Below are 22,596 nucleotides of genomic sequence, written 5' to 3' on the forward strand. Positions count from 1 at the left end.
CCAATTACATACCCAAGTTATCACTGTTCCTTTAGCACCATGTGACCCTGTTTTCTGAATAAATCTGTTACCAAATGCCTTTTGAAAGGTATTGGTGACTGGGTCGCTCTGTCCTAGCTCGTTAGTAGAGAGCTTCACTAATTGGAGTCGGGTCCATTGTACAGAGAAAAGAGGATTAGTCTTGTAATCTCCGTGGAACTCAGCTGAGGCTGGGACTGAGAGGGAGACAGAGGGAAGGAGAGGGAGAGAGAAAAACAGAGAGATGGACAAAGTGAATGAGGGACGGAGGGAGAGAAAGCAACAAAGACTGGGAGAGAGGAACCGACAGAGGGAATCACATGGGGAAAGAGAGAGAGAGGCACACATAGGTACAGAGAAAGAGATATAGAGGCAGATGGAGACATAGCTAGACTGAGAGAACACTGCGGGTGAGGAGAATGAAAAACGGATAAACATGGAAGAGGGAAGCTGTTGAAAATGTCTTATTTAACTTTTGAAGCAGCACTCCCGTCCCCCAACTCCCCCCCCCACCACCCACCCCCCATTCAGTGAGAACATCCTGCTCAATGGATGCCACAGTCCAAAGGTTGGGTTTAGGTGGAGCTGGATAACCAGAGGTTTGACTCCATTCTGAACTGAGTCTCTGCCTCCGGAGTTCAGCTCCTGAATGACTGAACCGACTCTCGGTTCCTCTTCAAATATATGAAACTCCAGGGCTCCGGATCTGAAACCTGCCCAGGATCTGGAAACGTGTGTCGTGGGGAGAGTGTGAGAGAGCCGCACCTCTCAATCTGTGCTTCAGCCCCAAGGGGAAGCAATGGTAATAATCTGCAAGAATCCTTAGATCTTGGATAAGTCCCAGAGGAATGGAAAACTGCCAGTGTAACACCCTTATTCCAAAAAAAAGGAGGGAGAGAAAAAAACAGGTAACTATAGGCCAATTAGCTTAACATCTGTCATTTGGAAAATGTTGCAGCCCTATTGTAAAGGATGTAATAGCAGAGCATTTAGAAATACATAATATCATCAAGCAGAGTCAGCATAGCTTCTTGAAGGGGAAATCATGCCTGACAAATTTATTAGAATTCTTTGAGAACGTAACAAGCAGGATAGATAAAGGGGAACCAGTAAATGTAATATATTTGGATTTCCAAAAGGCGTTCAATAAGGTACCAGACACAAGGCTACTTAATGAGATAAGAGCCCATGGTGTTCAGGGTAGTATATTAGCATGGATAGAGGATTGGCTAACGAATAGAAGACAGAGAGTTGGGGAAAAGGGGGGAACTTTCAGAATGGCAACCTGTAACCAGTGGAGTGCCACAGGGATCAGTGCTGGGGCCACAATTATTTACAATATATATGAATGACTTGGATGAGGGAAGCGAATGTACTATCGCCAAGTTTGCGGTTGACACAAAAATAGATGGGAAGGCAAACGGTGAGGATGACACAGAGCCTACAGAGGGATATAGATGGGTTAAGTGAGTGGGCAAAAACTTGACAAATGGAATATAATGTGGGAAAATGTGAGGTTATGTACTTTGGCAGGAAGACTAGAGGAGCTGAATATTATTTAAATGGAGAAAGACTGCAGAAAGCGGCAGCACAGAGGGATTTGGTGGTCCTCGTGCACGAATCCCAAAAAGCTAGCATACAAGTTCAACAGGTAACAGGGAAGGCAAATGGAATGTTGGCCTTTATTTCAAAGGGAATGGAGTATAAAAATAAGGAAGTCTTGCTAAAACTATACAAGGCACTAGTTAGACCACACCGAGAATACTGTGAACAGTTTTGGTCCCCTTATCTAAGGAAAGATATACTAGCATTGGAGGCAATCCAGAGAAGGTTCACTAGGTTGATCCTGGGTATGGAGGGATTTTCTTATGAGGAAAGGTTGAGTAGGTTGGGCCTGTACTCATTGGAGTTTAGAAGAATGAGAGGCAACCTTATTGAAACATATAAGATTCTTAGGGGGATTGACAGGGTAGATGCTGAGAGGCTGTTTCCCCTTGTGGGAGAGTCTAGGCCCAGAGGGCATAATCTCAGAGTAAGGGGTCGCTCATTTAAGACAGGGATGAGGAGGAATTTCTTCTCTCAAGAGGGTAGTGAATCTGTGGAATTCTTTAACAGAGGGCTGTAGAAGCTGGTCATTAAGTATATTCAAAGCTGAGATAGACAGATTTTTAATCAGTAAGGGGATCACGGGTTAAGGGGAAAAGGCAGGAAAGTGGAGTTGAAGGTTATCAGATCAGCCATGATGTAATTGAATGGCAGAGCAAACTCGATGGGCCGAATAGCCTATTTCTGCTCCTACGTCATATCGTTTTATGGTCTCTGCTGCCCACTGGTCAGCAGGAGATGATGAATGTAACAGGAAGACCAGCCAACGTTGGGCATTGGGGATCCTCCATGTGGAATCACTGGGTGGAGGGAGAGTTGGCAAGTCCAGAGCTGGCCTCTCCCGTAGACGCAATCCAAACACACAGCAGCTGGAGGTGGTGGCCTGGGCACTGGACACACCTTCCCCACCTGGTGCTGGAAATCGCTAGGCTCAAGGAGGAAACCACTTTCACTCCTGATTCACTCAGTCACCATCTGACAGAACACAGGCTCACCCCAGGGGCATAATTCTTGCCTCAGACCCCTCATCTCACCGGGGTACGGGTTCCACACACACTGACTCTCACTGGGGTACGGGTTCCACACACACTGACTCTCACTGGGGTACGGGTTCCACACACGCTGACTCTCACTGGGGTACGGGTCCCACACACACTGACCGTCACTGGGGTACGGGTTCCACACACGCTGACTCTCACTGGGGTACGGGTTCCACACACGCTGACTCTCACTGGGGTACGGGTTCCACACACACTGACTCTCACTGGGGTACGGGTTCCACACACACTGACTCTCACTGGGGTACGGGTTCCCCATTCATGCACCTGCCCTCCATGAGTGAGTGCTTTTCTCAATCTTTTTCACATTCTTACTTCCCAACAGGAGCTGGGATTGAGCACTCTGAGCATGAGCACTGAAATCTTGTCAACCCCCTTGAGCCTTTTCTATGATAATATTTTAGAATCTAGCGTAGATATCTGTGAAGGGTTTCATTCCCTCACATTCTCTCTCTCTCTCTCTCTCTCTCTCTCTCTATCTCTCCACAGACTCCATGTTCTGACCTGGAATGTTGGAACAGCTGCTCCTCCGAATGACGTCACCAGTTTGCTGCATTCGGATGTTCAGATGCAAGAGCCGGACATGTACATCATTGGGTAAGGGAGCCGATGACATCATTGCGTAAGAGGGCTGCTGATGATGCCACTGTGTGTGGCGGGGTGGGGTGGAAACTGATGATGCCATTGTCTGTGGCTAGGGGGGGGTGGAAACTGATGATGCCATTGTCTGTGGCTGGGGGGGGTGGAAACTGATGATGCCATTGTGTGTGGTGGGGGGGGTGGAAACTGATGATGTCATTGTGTGTGGCGGGGGGGTGGGTAGAAACTGATGATGCCATTGTGTGTGGTGGGGGGGTGGAAACTGATGATGTCATTGTGTGTGGCGGGGGGTGGTGGAAACTGATGATGCCATTGTGTGTGGTGGGGGGTGGTGGAAACTGATGATGTCATTGTGTGTGGTGGGGGGTGGTGGAAACTGATGATGTCATTGTGTGCCTTGACCCTCTGTTTGTCTCTCCCTCTTTTTTGCTGCTTTTGCTGGGATAGTTGCAATGATTTAAGCCAGCCAATCAGATCCAAGACATTCTCTGACTTTTCACTTCCATCTGAGCCCACACTTCAGAGGCCTCAGCCTCTCGCCCGATGGTCACTAACTCCCTCCCATGAACCCCTCACTCCCCACTCCTTTTCGTTTGTCCTATCCTGCCCCTCCCTACTCTCACCCCACACCCACCATTCCTGGCTGACACAGCCCAGGCCAGGGATTAGACACACAGGCCTCACTGCCCAGTGTGGATCAGCACTGCACAGCCACTCATCAAGGCTGACCGACCCAAAGGGATTGCTAGGGCAGGATGGGTGACATTGGTGGGGACGGGGGCGAGACTGTGGTTTGGTGGTGGGAGTGCGGTAGTGGTGAGGGGGTCGGGTTTGGCGCCAGTGAGGGAGCGGGAGATTGTTTTGATTCATTCATGGGATGTGGGCGTCACTGGCTAGGCCAGCATTTATTGCCCATCCCTAATTGCCCTTGTTCAGAGGGCATTTAAGAGTCAACCATATTGATGTGAGTCACATGTAAACCAGGTAAGGACGGCAGATTTCCTTCCCTAAGAGACATTACTGAACCAGATGGGTTTTTACAACAATCGGCAATGGTTTCATGGTCATCATCAGACTTTTAATTCCAGATTTTTATTGAATTCAAATTTCGCCAACTGCCGTGGTGGGATTAGCTTTACCCTGGGTTTCTGTAACATTAGTCCATGACAATACCACTGTGCCACTGCCTGCCCTTGATGACGGTGAGGGGGGGGTGGTTTGACGGCAGCAAGGGAGCGGTGATGGTTGCCGGCGACGAGGGGGAGGTGATGGTTGCTGGCGGTGATGGTTGCCGGGGGTGAGGGGGCGGGGGTTTGCCAGCGGTGAGGGGACGGTGATGGTTGCCGGCGGTGAAGGTTGCCGGGGGTGAGGGGGCAGTGATGGTTGCCGGCACAGCTGAGAGATCATTGGCCTCCAGTGGGTGAATGTGACCCTCTGACCCCTCATTGTGGTGATTTGATTAGTTTACAGGAACTGAATTCGAAGCTGTCCTCATTCCTCATTGACATGGCATTTAATGACCCCTGGACAATCTTATTCACAACCTCACTGGCTCCACTGGGCTACGTTAAGGTAAGTCTGAAGCTGAACTTTCAGACAGGTACAGACAGCAATTAAAAAGCTAATGGGATATTGGTCTTTATCTCGATGGAGCTGGAATACAAAGGAGAGGAACTGATGTTACAGTTTATATAAAGCTCCAGTCAGACCCCATCTGGAGTAACTGTGTTCAGTTCCAGGCATCACACCTCAGCATTGTCACAAGTCATCATTTCCTTAAATTTAAAAGATTAAGGGGTGACCTAATCAAGGTGTTTAAAATGATTTGATAAAGGGACCATTTCCAGAACAAGGGGCAGAACCTTCAAATTGGAGCCAGGTTGTTCAGGGCTGATGTCAGGAAACACTTGTTCATGGTGGGGGGGGGGGGAATCTGTAGCACTCTCCTGCCCCCCTCCCCAACAAATAGCTCTGGATCCCCGAGGGTCAATTGAAAAGCTCAAGGCTGAGGTTGATAGGTTTTAGTTGTCTGAGGGGATCGAGGAATCTCAAACAGAAGTGGAAAGTGGGTTTGAGGTAGGTCAGTGTGGCCTAATTGGTGGAACAGGCTTAAGGGGCCGAATGGTCTCCTGTTTCCATATTCCCTGCCTGTCTGGTAATGTTTTACAAAGTGCGCACTGTGAGCCACAGGAAACAACTCTAACACTTTAATAAACAGAGCACGATTGCCCAGGAACAGGAGGAGGAGCTTTGCTGCAGTGCTGCATTGTCAAAGGTACCACATCTTAGACAAACCATTAAACCTCAGCCCCATCTGCTCTGGTTCAGCTGAGTGTTGCCAACTCTGGTTAGACACATTCCTGGAGGTTTATCACATGACTTCCCAGCTGCCCCTCCTGGTAGAGCAATATTTCTTTTACCTCTGATATTAAATAACTCATTAAAAAGTGATGAAAGAAAATGAAGAAGAAATTTGTTGTTGACGACAGGAACAGGAGGTTTAATTCCTCAAGACTCCAGGCCAGTCCTGGAGGGTTGGCAACCCCTTGTTCAGCTAGTTGTTCAAGATCCCAGGTCACTGGGGTACGCCAAGGTGAGCAGCAGCAACAACAACTTATATAGCGCCTTTAACGTAATGAAATGTCCCAAGGTGCTTATAAATCAAAGTGTGACACCGAGCTACATAAGGAGATAGCGGGTCAGATGACCAAAGCTTGGCCAATGAAGTAGGTTTTGAAGTGTCTTAAAAGGAGGAAGGAGAGGGGGAGAGGTCAACCCGCTTGAGTCCCTCAGCAGCAGATGAGCTGTGACAGGGCGGAGCCAGGCAGTCTTTGGGATGGCGCAGACAGGAGGTCAGAAGCTCGTCTTGGGTTCAGATGCGATGCCGAGGCTGCAAACTGGCTTAATCTTTGACTGCTGCCAGGGAGAGAGACGGAGTGGGTAACCAGACAACGGAGGTTGGAGCAGGGACTGAAAACTTTCAAGGGCACCTCTTCCTCAGTAGGAACAGCACCACCTGGAAGCTCCCCTCCAAGCCACGCATGCTATCCTGACTTGGAAATATATCGTCGTTCCATCACTGTCGCCGGGTCAAAATCCTGGAACTCGCACCTCCCCGTAAAAGATTTTAAAATAAGTGCCCTGGGACCAGTGTTTCTCTGTCAGTCAACACCCATAAACCAGATTAAATGTTCGAGCGCCCAGTCGTGTGGAATCTTGCTGTCCACAAAGTGGCTGCTGCATCTTTCTGCATGTGTAATGGTCATCAGCCCCCATGAGAGAGATCCACTGTGTGTGAAGTTTTAGCCTTTTACTGAGGGAGATGAGGTACTGTGTAAACTTCAAACTCCCCAGTGTGTGTGTCAACCTGTTTTCCTTCCTCTCCCTCTCTCTCTCTCTGAGGTCAGCTCTGTGTCAGCAGTGTTTTGCTGGCCTGGTTTTCAAGCTCCTGTTGCTGCCTGACTCTGTGTTTGACGCACTGAGCTGACCTCAATCAGCCCACACAATGGGTTCCTTCATTGAGGCCCCAGAGCAGTTTGGCAGCAGTGTGACAGTTAAACAAGGACATTTAAGGAGACAACGCATCATTGTTCCGAAGCTGGTGTATGCGGAGCCTTCGTTCTCCCTTTCATCCTACCCACGGTCCTCTCAATCCGTCAAATGAACGGGGCAGGGAGACCAGAACTGGAGTTTCCATGTATCCACCCACCATGGTCAGTTACTCATGGCCCAGGCTTGTGTGGGAAGGTGTTTGGAGGCTGTCCTGGGGCCTGTGGAATAGGCCCCTGAATAGAGGGGACCAAATTGTGGGAAAGGAAGTAAGCAAACAGAATGGTATCTAACCTTTAACCTCTGCTCTCTCTCTCTCTCCCCAGACAACCTCAATCCGGATGCAAGGTGTTCTGCTGCTGATCTTTGTCAAGTGTTTGCACCTGCCTTATATCCGGGACCTGGAGACCAATTACACCCGGACTGGCCTGTATGGATACTGGGTAAGGGGATTACCCCACCTCCGGCCTTCAGCTCCTTCGTTGTCCCCTCCAAGTCTGCGCTGGTGTTGTGTGAAGCCACTTGTGTTTAGGCACGGCCTGGCTGGGATTTCTCTGACCCTGTCTGATGGCTCAAGCCCCGTAGGCCAGGAAGACCGTCAAACATCCAGGGTTTACATCGCGGTGACTGCAGCTGAGCCGGGTGTGTGGGGAATGTGTGTGAGCATTCGGCTGGTGATGCCCTTCAAGGATGAATAGCTTTCTAACATGGCTGTCGCCTGAAAAAAAAAAATGACCACTTGTTCACTGAGACCAGGAGAGGAAAGGTGGGGGAGAGGGCCGATTGGTGATAAACATGTTGCAGGAGAAACAAAAAGGTGCTGGAACATCTCCCCAGATCATCCAGCATCTGTGGAGAGAGAGAGAGAAGTAAAGAACGAACTTGCATTTCTATAGCACCTTTTATGACTCAGGACACCCTAATGCTCTTTCCAGGCAGTGATCGTTGTCACGTAGGAAACACCAGCACTGATTTGCACACAGCAAGATCCCACACCGAGGGAATGACCAGATAATTATTAGCTCCTGTCTAATCATTCTGCAGTGGTTAAGCCATGGAAATTGCACCATTGAGTGTTGAGAGTTTTGTCACTGATTATCAATTCCACTCTTGCATGGGAGTTTTTATATTAACTGCCTCAATGTTTATTAATGTGCAGGAGCTTTTTGAGGCTTTTACTCCTTTAAACAGTCTGCAACTTCAGTCAGATTTAAAAACTGCAGTTTCCCTCTCCTTGCCGGTGAGGTGAGCTACTGGAGACCAGAGATGCTGACGACTTCCTCTCCTGCAATTTGACTTTTATTTTCAACTTTAATTTGAAAGATTTCCAACATCAGCTGAAGAAGATTAGATCTCCTAGGAGCAGGAACAGGCCATTCAGCCCTTCAACCCTGCTCCCCCATTCAATAAGATCGTGGCTGATCTGGCTGGGGTCTCAATTCCACTTTTCTGTCACCGTCACAGCTTTCACCACCCCCCCCCCACACCATAACCCTCGAGCCCCTTGTCTGTAGGACTGACATTTATTAAGTGTTACTAGCCAAACTAATCTGGCATGATTCCAGAACTGCATTCAACTGCTTTATTTAGAGTTCTCAACCCTGTTAGCTCCCCTCTCTCTCTGTAACCTCCTGCAGCCTCAAAACCCTCTGCGATCTCTGCATTCCTTTAATTCTGGGCCCTTGAGCAGCCCCAATTTTAATCGCCCCACCATTGACGGCCCTGAGAGCCGAAGCTCTGGAATTCCATCCCTAAACCTCTTCACCTCCGCTCTCCTCCTAACCTCCTTGACCAAGCTTTTGACCTAAATTCCTGTATGTGGTTTGGTGTTTAGACCACTCCTGTGAAGCATCATGGTGTCTTATTGTGTTAAGGATGTTGTACAAGTGTAAGTTGTCGGTGATCTAAAAACTATTTCCAGTGTGAGGTTGAACTTGCATTGGAACAGGAAGAGGCCATTCAGCCCCTTGAGCCTGTTCTGCCATTCGGTTAGATCATGGCTGATCTGTATCTTAACTCCATTTAACCTCCTTAATTCCGCATACCTCAATACCCCTTACCCAATAAAATCTACCCTTCCCACTCTTAAATGCTCCAATTGACCCCCAACATCCATTCCCTCCCCTTTGTGTGAAGAAATGCCTCCTGACATCACCCCCGAATGGCCTGTCTCTCATTTTCAGGCTCTGCCCCCCTGTTCTGGAATGCCCCCCCCCTCACCCAGAGGAAATAATTTCTCTCTACCCTACTGAATCCTTTAAACATTTTAAACCCCTCAATTAGATCACCCCTCAATCTTCTATACTCCAGAGAATATAAGCCTAGTCTATATAATCTGTCCTCATAATGCAACCCTTTTAGCCCCAGTATCATTCAGGTGAATCTGCACCATAAGAACATAGGAACATAAGAAATAGGAGCGGGAGTAGGCCATTCGGCCCCTCAAGCCTGCCCCGCCATTCAATAAGATCATGGCTGATCTGCCCCAGGCCTCAACTCCTCTTTCGTGCCAGCTCCTCATAACCCTCAACTCCCCGATATTTCAAAAATCTATCTACCTCCTCTTTAAATACTTTCAGTGATCTAGCCTCCACAACTCTCTGGGATAGAGAATTCCAGACACTCACTATCCTCTGAGAGAAGAAATTTCTTTGCATCTCAGTTTTAAATGAGTGCCCCCCTATTCTCTATGTCCCCTTGTTTGAGATTCCCCCACCAGTGGAAACATCTTCTCAACATCTACCCTGTTAAGCCCCCTCAGAATCTTGTACATTTCTATAAGATCACCCCTCATTCTTCTAAACTCTAGTGAATAAAGACCTAACCTGTTTAGCCATTCTTGATAAGTCAACCCCTTCATCCCAGGAATCAGCCTAGTGAATCTCTTTTGAACTGCCTCCAATGCCAGTATATCCTTTCTTAAATATAGGGACCAAAACTGTACACAGTACTCCAGGTGCAGCCTCACCAACACCCTGTACAGTTGTAACAAGACTTCCCTATTTTTAATCTCCAACCTCCTAGCAATACAGGTCAAAATTCCATTTGCCGCCTTAATTACTTGCTGCACCTACGTGCTAACTTTTTATGTTTCATGCACAAGACCACCCAGATCCCTCTGTGCTGCACTTTTTTGGAGTCTCTCTCCATTTAAATAACAGTCTGCCTTTTGATTCTTCCTATCAAAGTGCATGACCTCGCACTTTCCTACATTAAACTCCATCTGCCAAGTTTTTGCTCACTGAACCTATCTATATCCCCTTGCAGGTTCCTTATGCCCTCATCAGAACATGCCCTCCCACCTATTTTTGTATCATCAGCAAATTTGGATACATTACACTCTGCCCCCTCCTCCAAGTCATTAATATAGAGAGTAAATAATTGAGGCCGTAGGACTGATCCTTGTGGCACTCCACTAGTTACATCTTTCCAACCTGAAAAAGACCTATTAATCCTGACTCTGTCTTCTGTGTGTTAACCAATCCTCAGTCCATGCTAATACGTTACCCCCAATACCGTGAGCTCCTATCTTGTGCAATAGCCTTTTATGTGGCACTTTATCGAATGCCTTCTGGAAACCCAAATACACTGCATCTACCGGTTCCCCTTTATCAGCTCTGCTTGTTATATCCTCAAAGAACTCTAGTAAATTGGTCAAAAATGATTTCCCTTTCCCGGGCACCACAATCCCTCCAAGGCCAACCCTGAGGCCCGGTGCCCGGAACTGAACACCCTAACTTCAGATGGGGTTTGATCGAAACTCTGTACAATTGAATCATCGCTTCTTCCCATTGACATAAAAGCCAACGTTCCATTAACCTTATTGATTAATTTTGATACCTCTTCAGTGACTTTTAGTGATTTGTGTTCACGGATCCCCAAATCCCTTTGTTCCTCTGTTGCTCCCACTCTCTCACCATTGAAAAAATATCCTGATTCGCCCTCCAATCCAAACCTCACACCTCTCCATTCACTGGGCTGTCCAATCACGGAATCTTTCTGTGCCCCTTTAGATTCAGCAGCAGCAAGTTATCACAGTGTTAACTTCGTTCTGTTTGAAGAACATTGATAAGGTCTATAATACTGTGCTGTGTCAGACTGTGAGCAGTGACTGACATCAATTCACCGTGACCAACCTTTCTAAAACATTTAATTGCTGTTACTCTGAGAAACTCGTGGGGTGTTTCAGGGTAGCAGGTCCCGACAGATAAAGTAGGCGTAACATGCACAAGGTGCAGGCACCAGGGTCAGGCAGTATCAGTAAATGAAGAGGAGGATCAGTATTCACTGCCCTCGTGTAGATATTACAGGAGATCAACTTATCAGAAGCAGCAGAGAAACTCCAACAGAATTAAAGGCAGTTACACATGGGAGATAAGAAACAGCAACACGTGTCATGTGTTGATATGTCACAGGTCACGTGGTCATGACATGTGATCATATGTCATGTGATTGAACCTCCAGAATGCTGTAGTTAGAGATGTTTGTTGGGATGAACAGGTTCCTGACGACTGCCACACACCCCTCAGTGTCAATATTCAGTGGGAGAAGATGGGATCGGTTGATTGGCTGTCCCTCTAGCTCCTCCAGCCCACAGCTAGGCCTTGGCCTGCGGTGTGCACTGAGATCTCATTATCGGTTTTTGCTCAGTGTGTGCGCCTGTGTGTGTGCGCCTGTGTGTGTGCGCCTGTGTGTGTGCGCCTGTGTGTGTGCATGTGTCTCTTTCTCACTCTCTCACTCTGTCTTCCCCCTGTCAGGGTAACAAAGGGGGTGTAGCTGTTCGCTTGTCCCTCTATGGACACCTCATCTGCTTCCTTAACTGTCACCTGCCTGCTCACATGGAGAACACAAGCCAGAGGCTGGACTCATTTGGGCGGATCCTGGACATGCAGCAGTTCACTGGCAAGGAGGCACAGGCCATCCTCGATCATGAGTGAGTACCAGAGGGAGCCCGTGTGACCCGGGCAATTGCAGATAATTTCCTCACCCTCCTTGCCAGCCGTCTCCCTCCTCTCTCCATCGCCAGACCCCCCCCCCCCACCACCCTCCCCTCCACCCACCTGTTGAATCTTTCCTGATTATCTTTATTCTCTGAGTTCTGGTATCAATTCTTGTGCATCTTTTTGAGAGCCTTCTCCAGTGCCTCTATATCCTTTTTATAAACACTAGTGCTGCTGCCAATTGACCAGGTGTTAGGAACACTCAGCTCGCACTGCGCCCACCAGCGCATACACAGTTTCTTGCAGCCAGGCTTGTCTCTGACTATGACCAAGATCAGGCACCATTTTGTGCCTGAGAAATGAGTACCTCCAACTTTCAGCTTTGCAGACTTTCAACATTCATACTTTAGTTCTAAAGCATGTCTATTATGTAGTTTAGGATTACGCCAGTTTTCCTACATTTGGGAATATTTGAGTGCCTGAAGGCAGAAATGACCATTAAGGTACATCTCTGCGTATTAAAGGCCAGTGATTTTTAGTGTGCTTTAGTGCACAGTTGATTCATGTTTTTTGTGGATTGAGTATCAGGAGGTTTATGAACTGCGCTGTGTTCAGTTGTACTTTGACAACGTAGCTCCTTCCTCACGAATATTTAAACGATATTTATGCTGCAGAGCATCTACATTTGGTACAATGGTCGGTGCTGAGTTAGACTCAGCCAGGGTGACAGCAGAGGTATTGCAAAAAGACTGCATGTGGAAGGGAAAATGCAAGACTTAGGCAAACTCCTTCACTCCTGTTGTCGTAATTGGCTCTGCACCATTTTCAATGCAGGCACTAGGAGGTGCGCCCTCTGCAGGTCTGTCACCAAACTTCACCTTTTATAATGAACTCTTCATTCTCAGAATCACAGTATCGTTACAGTGCAGAAGGAGGCCATTCGGCCCATTGAGTCTGAAAGAGCATTCTAACTAGTCCCACTCCCCTGCCTTATCCCCATTACCTTGCACATTCTCTCCTTTCAGGTAGCAATCTAATTCCCTTTTGAATACCTCGATCAAACCTGCCTCCACTGCCCTTTCAGGAAGTTTGTTCCAGACTCCAATCTCCTTCTGGGTGAAAAATCTTTTCCTCGCATCACATTTACTACTTTTGCCATTTATTTTGCATCTGTGCCCTCTAGTTCTTGATGTTCTCTTGAGTGGGAACAGTTTATCACTATTTACCCTGTCCATGCCCCTCGGGATCTTAAATACCTCTGTCAAGTCTCCTCTCAGCCTTCTTTTCTCCAAGGAAAACAGTCCCAACCTCTCCCAGTCTATCCTCATAGCTACAGTTCTTCATCCCGGGAATCATACTTGTGAATCTCCTTTTACTCTCCCCAATACCTTCACATCCTCCCTCAAGTATGGTGCCCAGAACTGGATGCAGTGCTCCAGATGAGGCCTAACTTGTGTCTTATACAAGTTCAACATGACCTCTTTACTCTTGTACTCAATGCCCCTATTAATAAAGTCTAAGATACTATATACTTTATTAACTGCTCTCTCAACATGCCCTTCCAACTTCAATGACCTATGTATGTATACACCAAGGTCCTTCTGTTCCTGCACCTCCTTTAGAGGCTCTCCCTCTATTTTATACTGTCTCACCATATCTTTCCTGCCAAAATGAATCACCTCACACTTCTCTGCATTGAACTTCATCTGCCACTTGTCTGCCCAATCCACCAACATGTCTATGTCCTTTTGAAGTTCGAGACTATCCCCATCACAGTTGACAAAATTTCCAATCTTCGTATCATCTACAAATTTTGAAATCATGCCCTGAACACCACAATCTAGGCTATTGATGTAGATCAGGAAGAGCAAGGGTCCCAACAGTGACCCCTGGGGAATTCCACTACAAACCTTCCTCCAATCTGAAAAACAGCCATTTATCACTACTCTCTGTTTCCTGTCACTCAGCCAATTTCTTATCCAAGTGCCTACTTTCCCTTTTATTCCATGACCTAGAATTTTGCTCACAAGTCTGTTGTGTGGCACTGTATCAAATCCCTTTTAAAAATCCATATACACCACATCAACAGCATTTCCCTTATCAACCTTCTCTGTTACTTCCTCAAAAAACTCCAGCAAGTTAGCTGAACATGATTTTCCCTTAATTAATCTATGCTGGCTTCCCTTAATTATCCGGCACTTGTCTAAGTGACTATTGATTTCATCCCATACTATAGTTTTACCCTTGCGGTTCTGCTGTTGTCCTTGTGAACCTTTTTTTGCACCATCTGCAGTGCCTCTATATTCTTTTCTAAAATGGAGACTAGAACTGTTCACATTGTTCTAAGTGTGGTCGGACCAAGATTCAATACACGTTTAATATAACGTCTCAATTCTATCCCTTTGGGAATGAATCCCTGTGTTTTGATTACATTTTAGTGCCCCTATGAACCTGCATTGCTCCTTTGAGTGATTTGTATATCTGTATCTCTGGATCCCTCAGTTCCTCTACACCTTTCTTATTTTCTAAGGAGTATTTGGCCACCTTATTCTCCTGCCGAAGATGCTTGTGAGGAACAGGTGAGTTGGGATCTATATTTTCCAAATCTCTCCCCCGTTTTTATCCTTTCATGAGATATGGGCATTTGTTGCCCATCCCTAATTGCCCTTGAACCTAGTGGCTCGCCATATTTCAGAGTCAACCACATTTCTGTGGATCTGTAGTCATATGGGCCAGGCCGCATTATGACAGTTGACAATGGTTTCATGGTTACCATTACAGAGACGAGCTTTTCATTTCCAGACATATTAATTGACAGATTTATAATTGAATTTAAGTTCCACCAGCTGCCTTGGTGGGATTTGAACCCAGGACCTCTGGATTACTAGTCCAGTGACATTACTGCTACGCTATAGTCTCACCTGGTCAATCTGATTGATTAATAACTCCATTATCATTGCATTGACCAGTTTCATAGATGCTGAACAAAATGGATTTGAGTTAATTTTCTTTTGCAATTGCTGGTTGATTTGAATCTTGTCTTGGGTGTTATGGCCATTGGCTCCTTTCCTGCCATTAATGAGTCTCATTTCCCACAGTCTGGTCTTCTGGTTTGGAGATCTCAACTTCCGCATTGCTGAACACGGGCTGCATTTCATCCGGGAGTCCATCACCAAGAGACGTTACCACCTGTTGTGGGACAAGGACCAGGTGAGGGCAAAGGTCATGGGGCCCAAAAGTGGAAGGGCAGTTTGTGGTTCCCATTGGCTTTATATAAACTTAACATGGTTAGATACAGAGTAAACCTTCCTCTACACTGTTCCCATCAAGCACTCCCAGGACAGGTACATCACGGGGTTAGATACAGAGTAAACCTTCCTCTACACTGTTCCCATCAAGCACTCCCAGGACAGGTACATCACGGGGTTAGATACAGAGTAAACCTTCCTCTAAACTGTCCCCATCAAGCACTCCCAGGACAGGTACAGCACGGGGTTAGACACAGAGTAAAGCTCCCTCTACACTGTCCCCCATCAAACTCTCCCAGGACATGCATGGCACGGGGTTAGATACAGAGTAAAGCTCCCTCTACACTGTCCCCCATCAAACACTCCCAGGACAGGTACAGCACAGGGTTATATACAGAGTAATGCTCCCTCTACAGTGTCCCCATCAAACACTCCCAGGACAGGTACAGCACGGGGTTAGATCCAGAGTAAAGCTCCCTCTACACTCTCCCCCATCAAACACTCCCAGGTCTGGAACAGCATGGGGTTAGAAACGGAGTAAAGCTCCCATACACATTGTGTGTGCGCGTGTGTGTGTGTGTGTGTGTGTAATACCCAGTGAAATCCCTGCACTGTCACACTTTTCTGTCCCCAACAGCTGAACAGGGCTAAGAAGACTGAACCAATCCTGAATGGATTCCTGGAGGGACAGCTCCTCTTCAAGCCCACGTACAAATTCAACCTGAACTCTATGCTTTATGATACAAGGTAACCTGACTCCGTGTACCTACCCACCTCCACTCCCCCCACCCACCCCCCCCAACCCCCCAGCCCCAATCTACCATCGGCTCCTTGTGCCTCCAATCCCTGCCCATGGGTGTGAGTAGAATATTCTATCATACTGGGCAAAGAAGACAGGAACAGGAGGAGGCCATTCAGCCCCCTCCACAGGAACACAAGGAAACGCTTCAGCCACTCCAGCCTGTTGCGCAGGAACATGAGGCCATTCAGCCCCTCATGCCTGTTCTACTGTTTCTCTACATGAATGCATGCAACATTTTCAACAATGTAGATGAATTGACGACACGAATAGAAGTAATCAGGTATGACCTAATTGCCAATACAGACACGTGGCTGCAGGGTGACCAAGGCTGGGAACTGAAAGTTCAAGGGCATTCAGCACTTCGGAAGGATCGGCAAAAAGGAAGAGGAGGTGGGGTAGCATTGTTAATAAGGGATGGCATCAGTACATTAGTGATAGGGTCTTGGGTCAGAAGATCAAGATGTAGCATCAGTTAGGGTAGAGCTAAGAAACAGCAAGGGACAGAAAACTTTGATTGTAATTGTTTATAGGCAATCAAACAGTGGTGGTAATATAGGACACGGTATAAATCAGGAAATTAGAGATGCATGTAACAAGGGTAATACAGTCATCTACAAATAGACTGGGTAAACCTAATGAGCACTAATGCTGGGGAGGGTGAATTTCTGGAATGTATATGCAATGGTTTTCTAGAACAATACGTCGAGGAACTAACTACAGAACAAGCTGTTTTAGATCTAGTATTGTGCAATGAGAAAGGTCTCATTAATAATCTCGTTGTAAAGGAGCCCTTAGGGAAGAGTGACCATAAAATGATAGAATTTTACATGAAGTGTGAAAGTGATGTTGTTTATTCCAAAACTAGTGTCTTAAATCTAAACAAAGGAAACTACAAAGCTGAGGGGCAAGTTGGCTGAGGTAGATTGGGGAACCACGTTAAAAGATATGATGGTAAACAGGCAACGACTAACATTTAAAGAACTAACACATGGCTTGCAACAAGTTTACATTCTTTAAGGTACAAAAAGATAGCAAGAAAACTGATCCAACCATGGTTAACGAGAGAAGTTAAGGATTGCATCAGATCAAAGGAAGAGGCATTAAAGTTGCCAAAAAAAAGTAGCAAGCCTGAGGATTGGGAGAAACTTCAAATTCAGCAAAAGAGAACCAAGGAATTGATAAGGAAAGCGAAAATAGAATATGAAAGTAAACTAGTGAGGAACATGAAAACACTGTAAAAGCTTCTCTATGTACGTAAAAAGGAAAAGTGAAGACAAATGTGGGCTCATTATGGGCAGAAAATGGAGAAGTTATAATGGGGAATAAGGAAATGGCAGAGAAACTTAACAAACTTTGTCTCTCTCTTCACGGAGGAAGATGCAAAAAATGTCTCTCTGAAATACTGGGGAGCCAAGGGACTAGTGAGATTGAGGTTCTGAAAGAAATTAGTTGGTAAAAAAGCAGTACTGGAGAAAGTAATGGGACTAAAAGTTGATAAATCCCCTGGATGTGATGATCTACATCCCAGAGTATTAAAAGAGGTGGCTGTAGAGATAGTGGATGCATTGGTGATCACCTTTCACTATTCTATAGATTTTGGAACGATGCCTGCAGGTAGGTAGCAAATGTAACCCCACTATTTTAAGAAAGGAGCGAGAGAGAAAACAGGGAACTACAGACCTGTTAGCCTGACATCAGTAGTAGGGAAAATGCTAGAATCTATTCTAAAAGATGTGATAACTGAGCACTTGGAAAATAATGGTAGGATTGGGCAGAGTCAACACAGATTTATGAAAGGGAAATCACATTTGACAAACTTGTTGAGAGTTTTTTGAGGATGTTACTAGCAGAATAGATAAGGGAGAACCAGTGAATGTGGTGTATTTGGATATTCAGAAGGCTATCGATAAGATCCCGCACAGGTTAGTAAGCAAAATTAGAGTACATGGGATTGGGGGAATATAATGGCATGGATTGGTTAATGGACAGAGAACAGAGTAGGGATAAACGGATTATTCTCAGGATGGCAGGCTGTGACTAGTGGTACCACAAGGATCAGTGCTTGGACCCCCAGCTATTCACAATCTATATCAATGATTTAGATCTGGGGACCAAATGTAATATTTCCAAGTTTGCTGATGACAAAAAACTTAGTGAGAATGTGAGTTGTGAGGAGGATGCAAAGAGGCTTCAAGGAGATTTAGACAAAGTGAGTGGGCAAGAACATGGCAGATGGAATATAATGTGGAAAAATGTGAAGTTATCCACTTTGGTAGGTAGATAAAACAGAAATGCAGAGTATTTCTTAAACGAGGAAAGATTGGGAAATGTTGATGTCCAAAGAAACCTGGGTGTTCTTAGTCATGTGTCACTGAAAGCTAACGTGCAGATGCAACAAGCAATTAAGAAGGCAAATGGTATGTTAGCCTTTATTGCAAGGGAATTTGAGTAAAGGAATAAGGAAGCAACTATATAGAGCCTTGGTGAGACCGCACCTGGAGTATTGTGTACAGTTTTGGTCTCCTTACCTACAGAAGGATATAATGGCCATAGAGGGTGTGCAATGAAAGCTCATCGCGCTAATCCCGGAGATGCTAGGATTGTCCTATAAGGAAAGATTGAGGAGACTGGGCCTGTAATCTCACTAGAGTTTAGACGAATGAGAGATGATCTCATTGAAGTGTACAAAATTTTTACAGGGCCTGATGGTAGATGCAGGAAGGATGTTCCCCCTGGTTGTTGGAGCGGGGTGGGGGGCAGTCTAGAACCTGGAGACACAGTCTCAGAATGAGAGGCAGACTATTTAGGACCAAGGTGTGGAGGAATTTCTTTAGAAAGAGGGTGGTGCATCTTTGGAATTCTCTACCCCAGAGGGCTGTGGAGCCTCAGTCATTGAGTAAGTTCAAAGCAAAGGTCAATAGATTTCTAGATACCAATGGCATTAAGGGGTACAGGGATAGTGTGGGGAGATGGCGCCGAGGTAGAAGATCAGCCATGATAAAGTTAAATGGAGCAGCAAACTCAAGGGGCTGAATGGCCTACTCCTATGTTCTTATGAACAGGATGAGATCATTCAGCCTCTCATGCCTGTTCCACCAATCAGTTAGATCCAGGCTGACCTGTACCTCAACCCCATTTACCTTGGACCTATCGCCATTGATACCTTCATGATATTTTCAGTCTTGAAAATTTCAATGGACCCACCTCTCATTGGATTGAGAGTTCCAATTTTCCACTCCCCTTTGAGCTGTTATGGTAAAAATTGCCACTCTCGAGTCTGTGACATTCAAGCAAGCAAGATCTTTTCTCCCAGCATATGTTGTAATATCACAGCCTGACTCTACAGGGTGTCTCTCTCTGATACAAGGGCTGTATTACGCATTCATAGCCTTTAGTTACAACCTTCTGTTATTGTTCGTACATACCTCACTAGGAGGCTGTTAATGTCTTGGATGCCTCCCTGTCTATACTCTTATCTCCCTAACATTTGTTTACCCAACTGGTGACGGTCATTAAGTTTTATAACTTGTAATTTAGCTAGGTTCCCGCACTGGGTTCCCACAGTATTGGCTACCTACCCATCATGCCTACATGTTGACTATATTTCCCATCAAGCTTAGAAAGAACTGTCACTAAATTTGCCTATTCTAAAGCCGTTAATGCATGTCTTCTTGTGAAATAATTTCAGTTATCCTACTTCCGTGCGAAAACTTGCTTTCTAATTGCACTTCCAAAAAACATGACTCTAGTTTTAGAACTGTACTCCTTGTTCAGGATTCCCCAGGTGATTAAATAGTTTATTTCTCTCTGCTCTATCAAATCTTTTTGGTAATCAGAATCCCACACGTGTTCGGACCTCCCCTGAGAATCCGGAGATCTTTTGCTGCGATTGTTTGCAGTTCACTCCCAAGCTAAGCCACTGTTTCCCCCTTGGTGTCAAAACCCCATTTTCCAACACTCCGCTCCGTGTTAAACAAAGACTCGATTTGCCTCTCTGACCAAATTCACCCCTCAGATCCCACTCCCTTTTTGTTTCTGACTTCTTGTTGCTCCTTCATCTCCCTGTCCAGTGAGAAGAAACGGAAACCGGCCTGGACAGATCGGATCCTTTGGAAAGTTAAAGAGTGCTTTCAGGCTGAAGAGAGTGAGACTCAAACATCGCACTCAAAGAAGCCCATCAATGTGATTTTAAATACCTATGACAGCCAAATGGAATATGGAATCAGTGACCACAAGCCGGTGTTGGGAACCTTTTGTCTGGAGGTGAGGGGAAGGGGGAATGGACATGAATGGTGCTGAACCGGGGACAGTTCATAAGGGTATGCCCCCCCCTCCAGATAGGGTAACCAACTCTGGTTGGACATTTCTGGAGGTTTTATCACATGACATCCCGCTTCTAACCACGCCATCCGATCAAATGGCCTTTTTTTCTCAATTCTGATAATTTTACAACGGATAAAGAAAAGTTTTCAAACTTTTAAAAACTTTTTTTATTCATTCACAGGATGTGGGCTTCGTTGGCTGGGCCAGCACTTAGTGCCCATCCCTAGTTGCCCTTGAGAAGGTGGTGGTGAGCTGCCTTCTTGAACTGCTGCAGTCCATGTGGTGTAGGTACACCCACAGTGCTGTTAGAGAGGGAGTTCCAGGGTTTTGACCCAGCGACAGTAAGGGAACAGCGATATATTTCCAAGTCAGGATGGTGAGTGACTTGGAGGGAAACTTCCAGGTGGTGGTGTTCCCATGTGTCTGCTGCCCTTTTCCTTCTAGATGGTAGTGGTCTTGGGTTTGGAAGGTGCTGCCTAAGGAGCCTTGGTGAGTTCCTGCAGTGCATCTTGTAGATGGTACACACTGCTGCTGCTGTGCGTCGGTGGTGGAGGGAGTGAATGTTTGCGGATGTGGTGCCAATCGAGTGGGCTGCTTTGTGCTGGACGGTGTCCAGCTTCTGGAGTGTTGAGGGAGCTGCATTCATCCAGGCAAGTGGGAAGTATTCCATTGCACTCCTGGCTTGTGCCTTGTAGATGGTGGACAGGCTTTGGGGAGTCAGGAGGTTAGTTACTCGTCGCAGGATTCCTAGCCTCTGACCTGCCCTTGTAGCCACAGTATTTATATGGCTAGTCCAGTTCTGGTCAATGGTAACTCCCAGGATGTTGATAATGGAGGATTCAATGATGGTAACGCCATTGAACATCAAGGGGCGATGGTTGGATTCTCTCTTGTTGGAGATGGTCATTGCCTGGCACTTGTGTGGCATGAATGTTACTTGCCACTTGTCAGCCCAAGCCTGAATATTGTCCAGGTCTTGCTGCATTTGGACACGGACTGCTTCAGTGTCTGAGGAGTCGTGAATGTTGCTGAACATGGAAGGAAAGCCCTGTACCAGCAGCAGTGCCCTGGAGATTAACCTTCAATCCCTGGAGACTCCAGGACAATCCTAGAGGGTTGGCAACCCTAATCCTAGACCAACAACAAGCTGAAAATAATGTTGCTGGTTTACGAAGAGAAATTGGCTTCACAAATGAAACCTCTGAGTCGGAAATACACAGGAAGTTAATCAGCATCGGGGTGGGGGTGGTGAGGCACCGGCTTCATTTGGGAATCTGTGTCAGTGTGGATTTGGGAATCCTACCGGGGTAACCAGAAGAATTTCGATCCCACTGTCACCCCATCTTCTCCCCCCCCCCAATCCCTCCATCCATCTTCTCCCCCCATCCCTCAGTCACAGTTCTGTTGAGGCTTGCTTTTTGGGATGGATTCGATGGGCCAGTTCCTACCTCCTCTTTTAGCTGGGCCATCAAATTGAACCTTCGTGGAGGTGCCCAGTTGTGCGCTGACCTCCCTCCTGTTCTTTACTCTAGCCCATCCTGTAATAGACAGCGTGTGAGATGGGGGCTGGGGTTGATACTTTGGAGGGTGGGGGTGGGGTTGATATTTTAGGGAATGGGGTGGGATTGATATTTGGCGGGTGGTGGGGGTGGGGTAGGGGGATGGTACTGCTACTGATACTTTTCTTTGTCTTGTCCCCAGTTTGAGAAGCGGATCACTCAGGCCCTGGTGGAGTTGCAGCCTGAGGGCGACTGGAAACCTGGGCGTGATGCTCTCATCTCCTACTGCATGCTGGATGAGTATCCCAGCAGCACCTGGGACTGGATTGGGCTGTTCAAGGTAACTTCATAAAAACTTCCCCCCTTTACTCCAACGCCTTGCACCCACTTTCTTCCCATCTCCCTCTGTCATGGAATGTGGGTGACAGTGATGAACCTTGCTGAAAAGAGAGATGTTGCTGAAGTTTTTTGTCTTACACTCATCAGGGCAAATGCTGGAATGCCAAATTTCAACCAATCACAACAATTTATGCTTACAGGATTGATTCAAGTCAACTCTGTGCAATCATCATGGCAACACTCCAGCCAACATTCAGCACCATTCACGACTCCTCAGACACTGAAGCAGTCCATGTCCAAATGCAGCAAGACCTGGACAATATCCAGGCTTGGACTGACAAGTGGCCAGTAACATTCACGCCACACAAGTGCCAGGCAATGACCAGCTCCAACAAGAGCGAATCTAACCATCTTTCCTTGACATTCAATGACATTATCATCACTGAATCCCCCACTATCAACATCCTGCGGGTTACCATTGACCAGAAACTGACTGGACTTGTTATATAAATATTGTGGCTACAAGGGGTGGTCAGATGCTAGGAATCCTGCGATGAGTAGCTCACCTCCTGACTCCCCAAAGCCTGTCCACCACCTACAAGGCACAAGTCAGGA

The 22,596-nt window shown here is 46.5% G+C and overlaps 1 protein-coding gene across 1 annotated transcript in view; it reads left to right on the forward strand.

Annotated features, from left to right (window-relative positions):
* LOC144684475 (inositol polyphosphate 5-phosphatase K-like) overlaps positions 1 to 22,010 on the forward strand; it is a 36,529-nt gene extending 14,519 nt beyond the window's left edge. The window contains exons 3-10 of the mRNA XM_078548293.1: positions 3,171 to 3,278; positions 4,745 to 4,853; positions 7,157 to 7,273; positions 11,588 to 11,763; positions 14,869 to 14,980; positions 15,656 to 15,765; positions 19,891 to 20,083; positions 21,845 to 22,010. Of these exons, the coding sequence (XP_078404419.1) occupies positions 3,171 to 3,278; positions 4,745 to 4,853; positions 7,157 to 7,273; positions 11,588 to 11,763; positions 14,869 to 14,980; positions 15,656 to 15,765; positions 19,891 to 20,083; positions 21,845 to 21,994 (1,075 nt within the window). The 3' untranslated portion in view covers positions 21,995 to 22,010. The remainder of the gene's footprint in view (positions 1 to 3,170; positions 3,279 to 4,744; positions 4,854 to 7,156; positions 7,274 to 11,587; positions 11,764 to 14,868; positions 14,981 to 15,655; positions 15,766 to 19,890; positions 20,084 to 21,844) is intronic.
* Positions 22,011 to 22,596: the final 586 nt, after the last annotated feature.

This window comes from Cetorhinus maximus, chromosome 9 (assembly GCF_964194155.1).
Source record: "Cetorhinus maximus chromosome 9, sCetMax3.hap1.1, whole genome shotgun sequence".
Taxonomy (NCBI): Eukaryota; Metazoa; Chordata; class Chondrichthyes; order Lamniformes; family Cetorhinidae; genus Cetorhinus; species Cetorhinus maximus.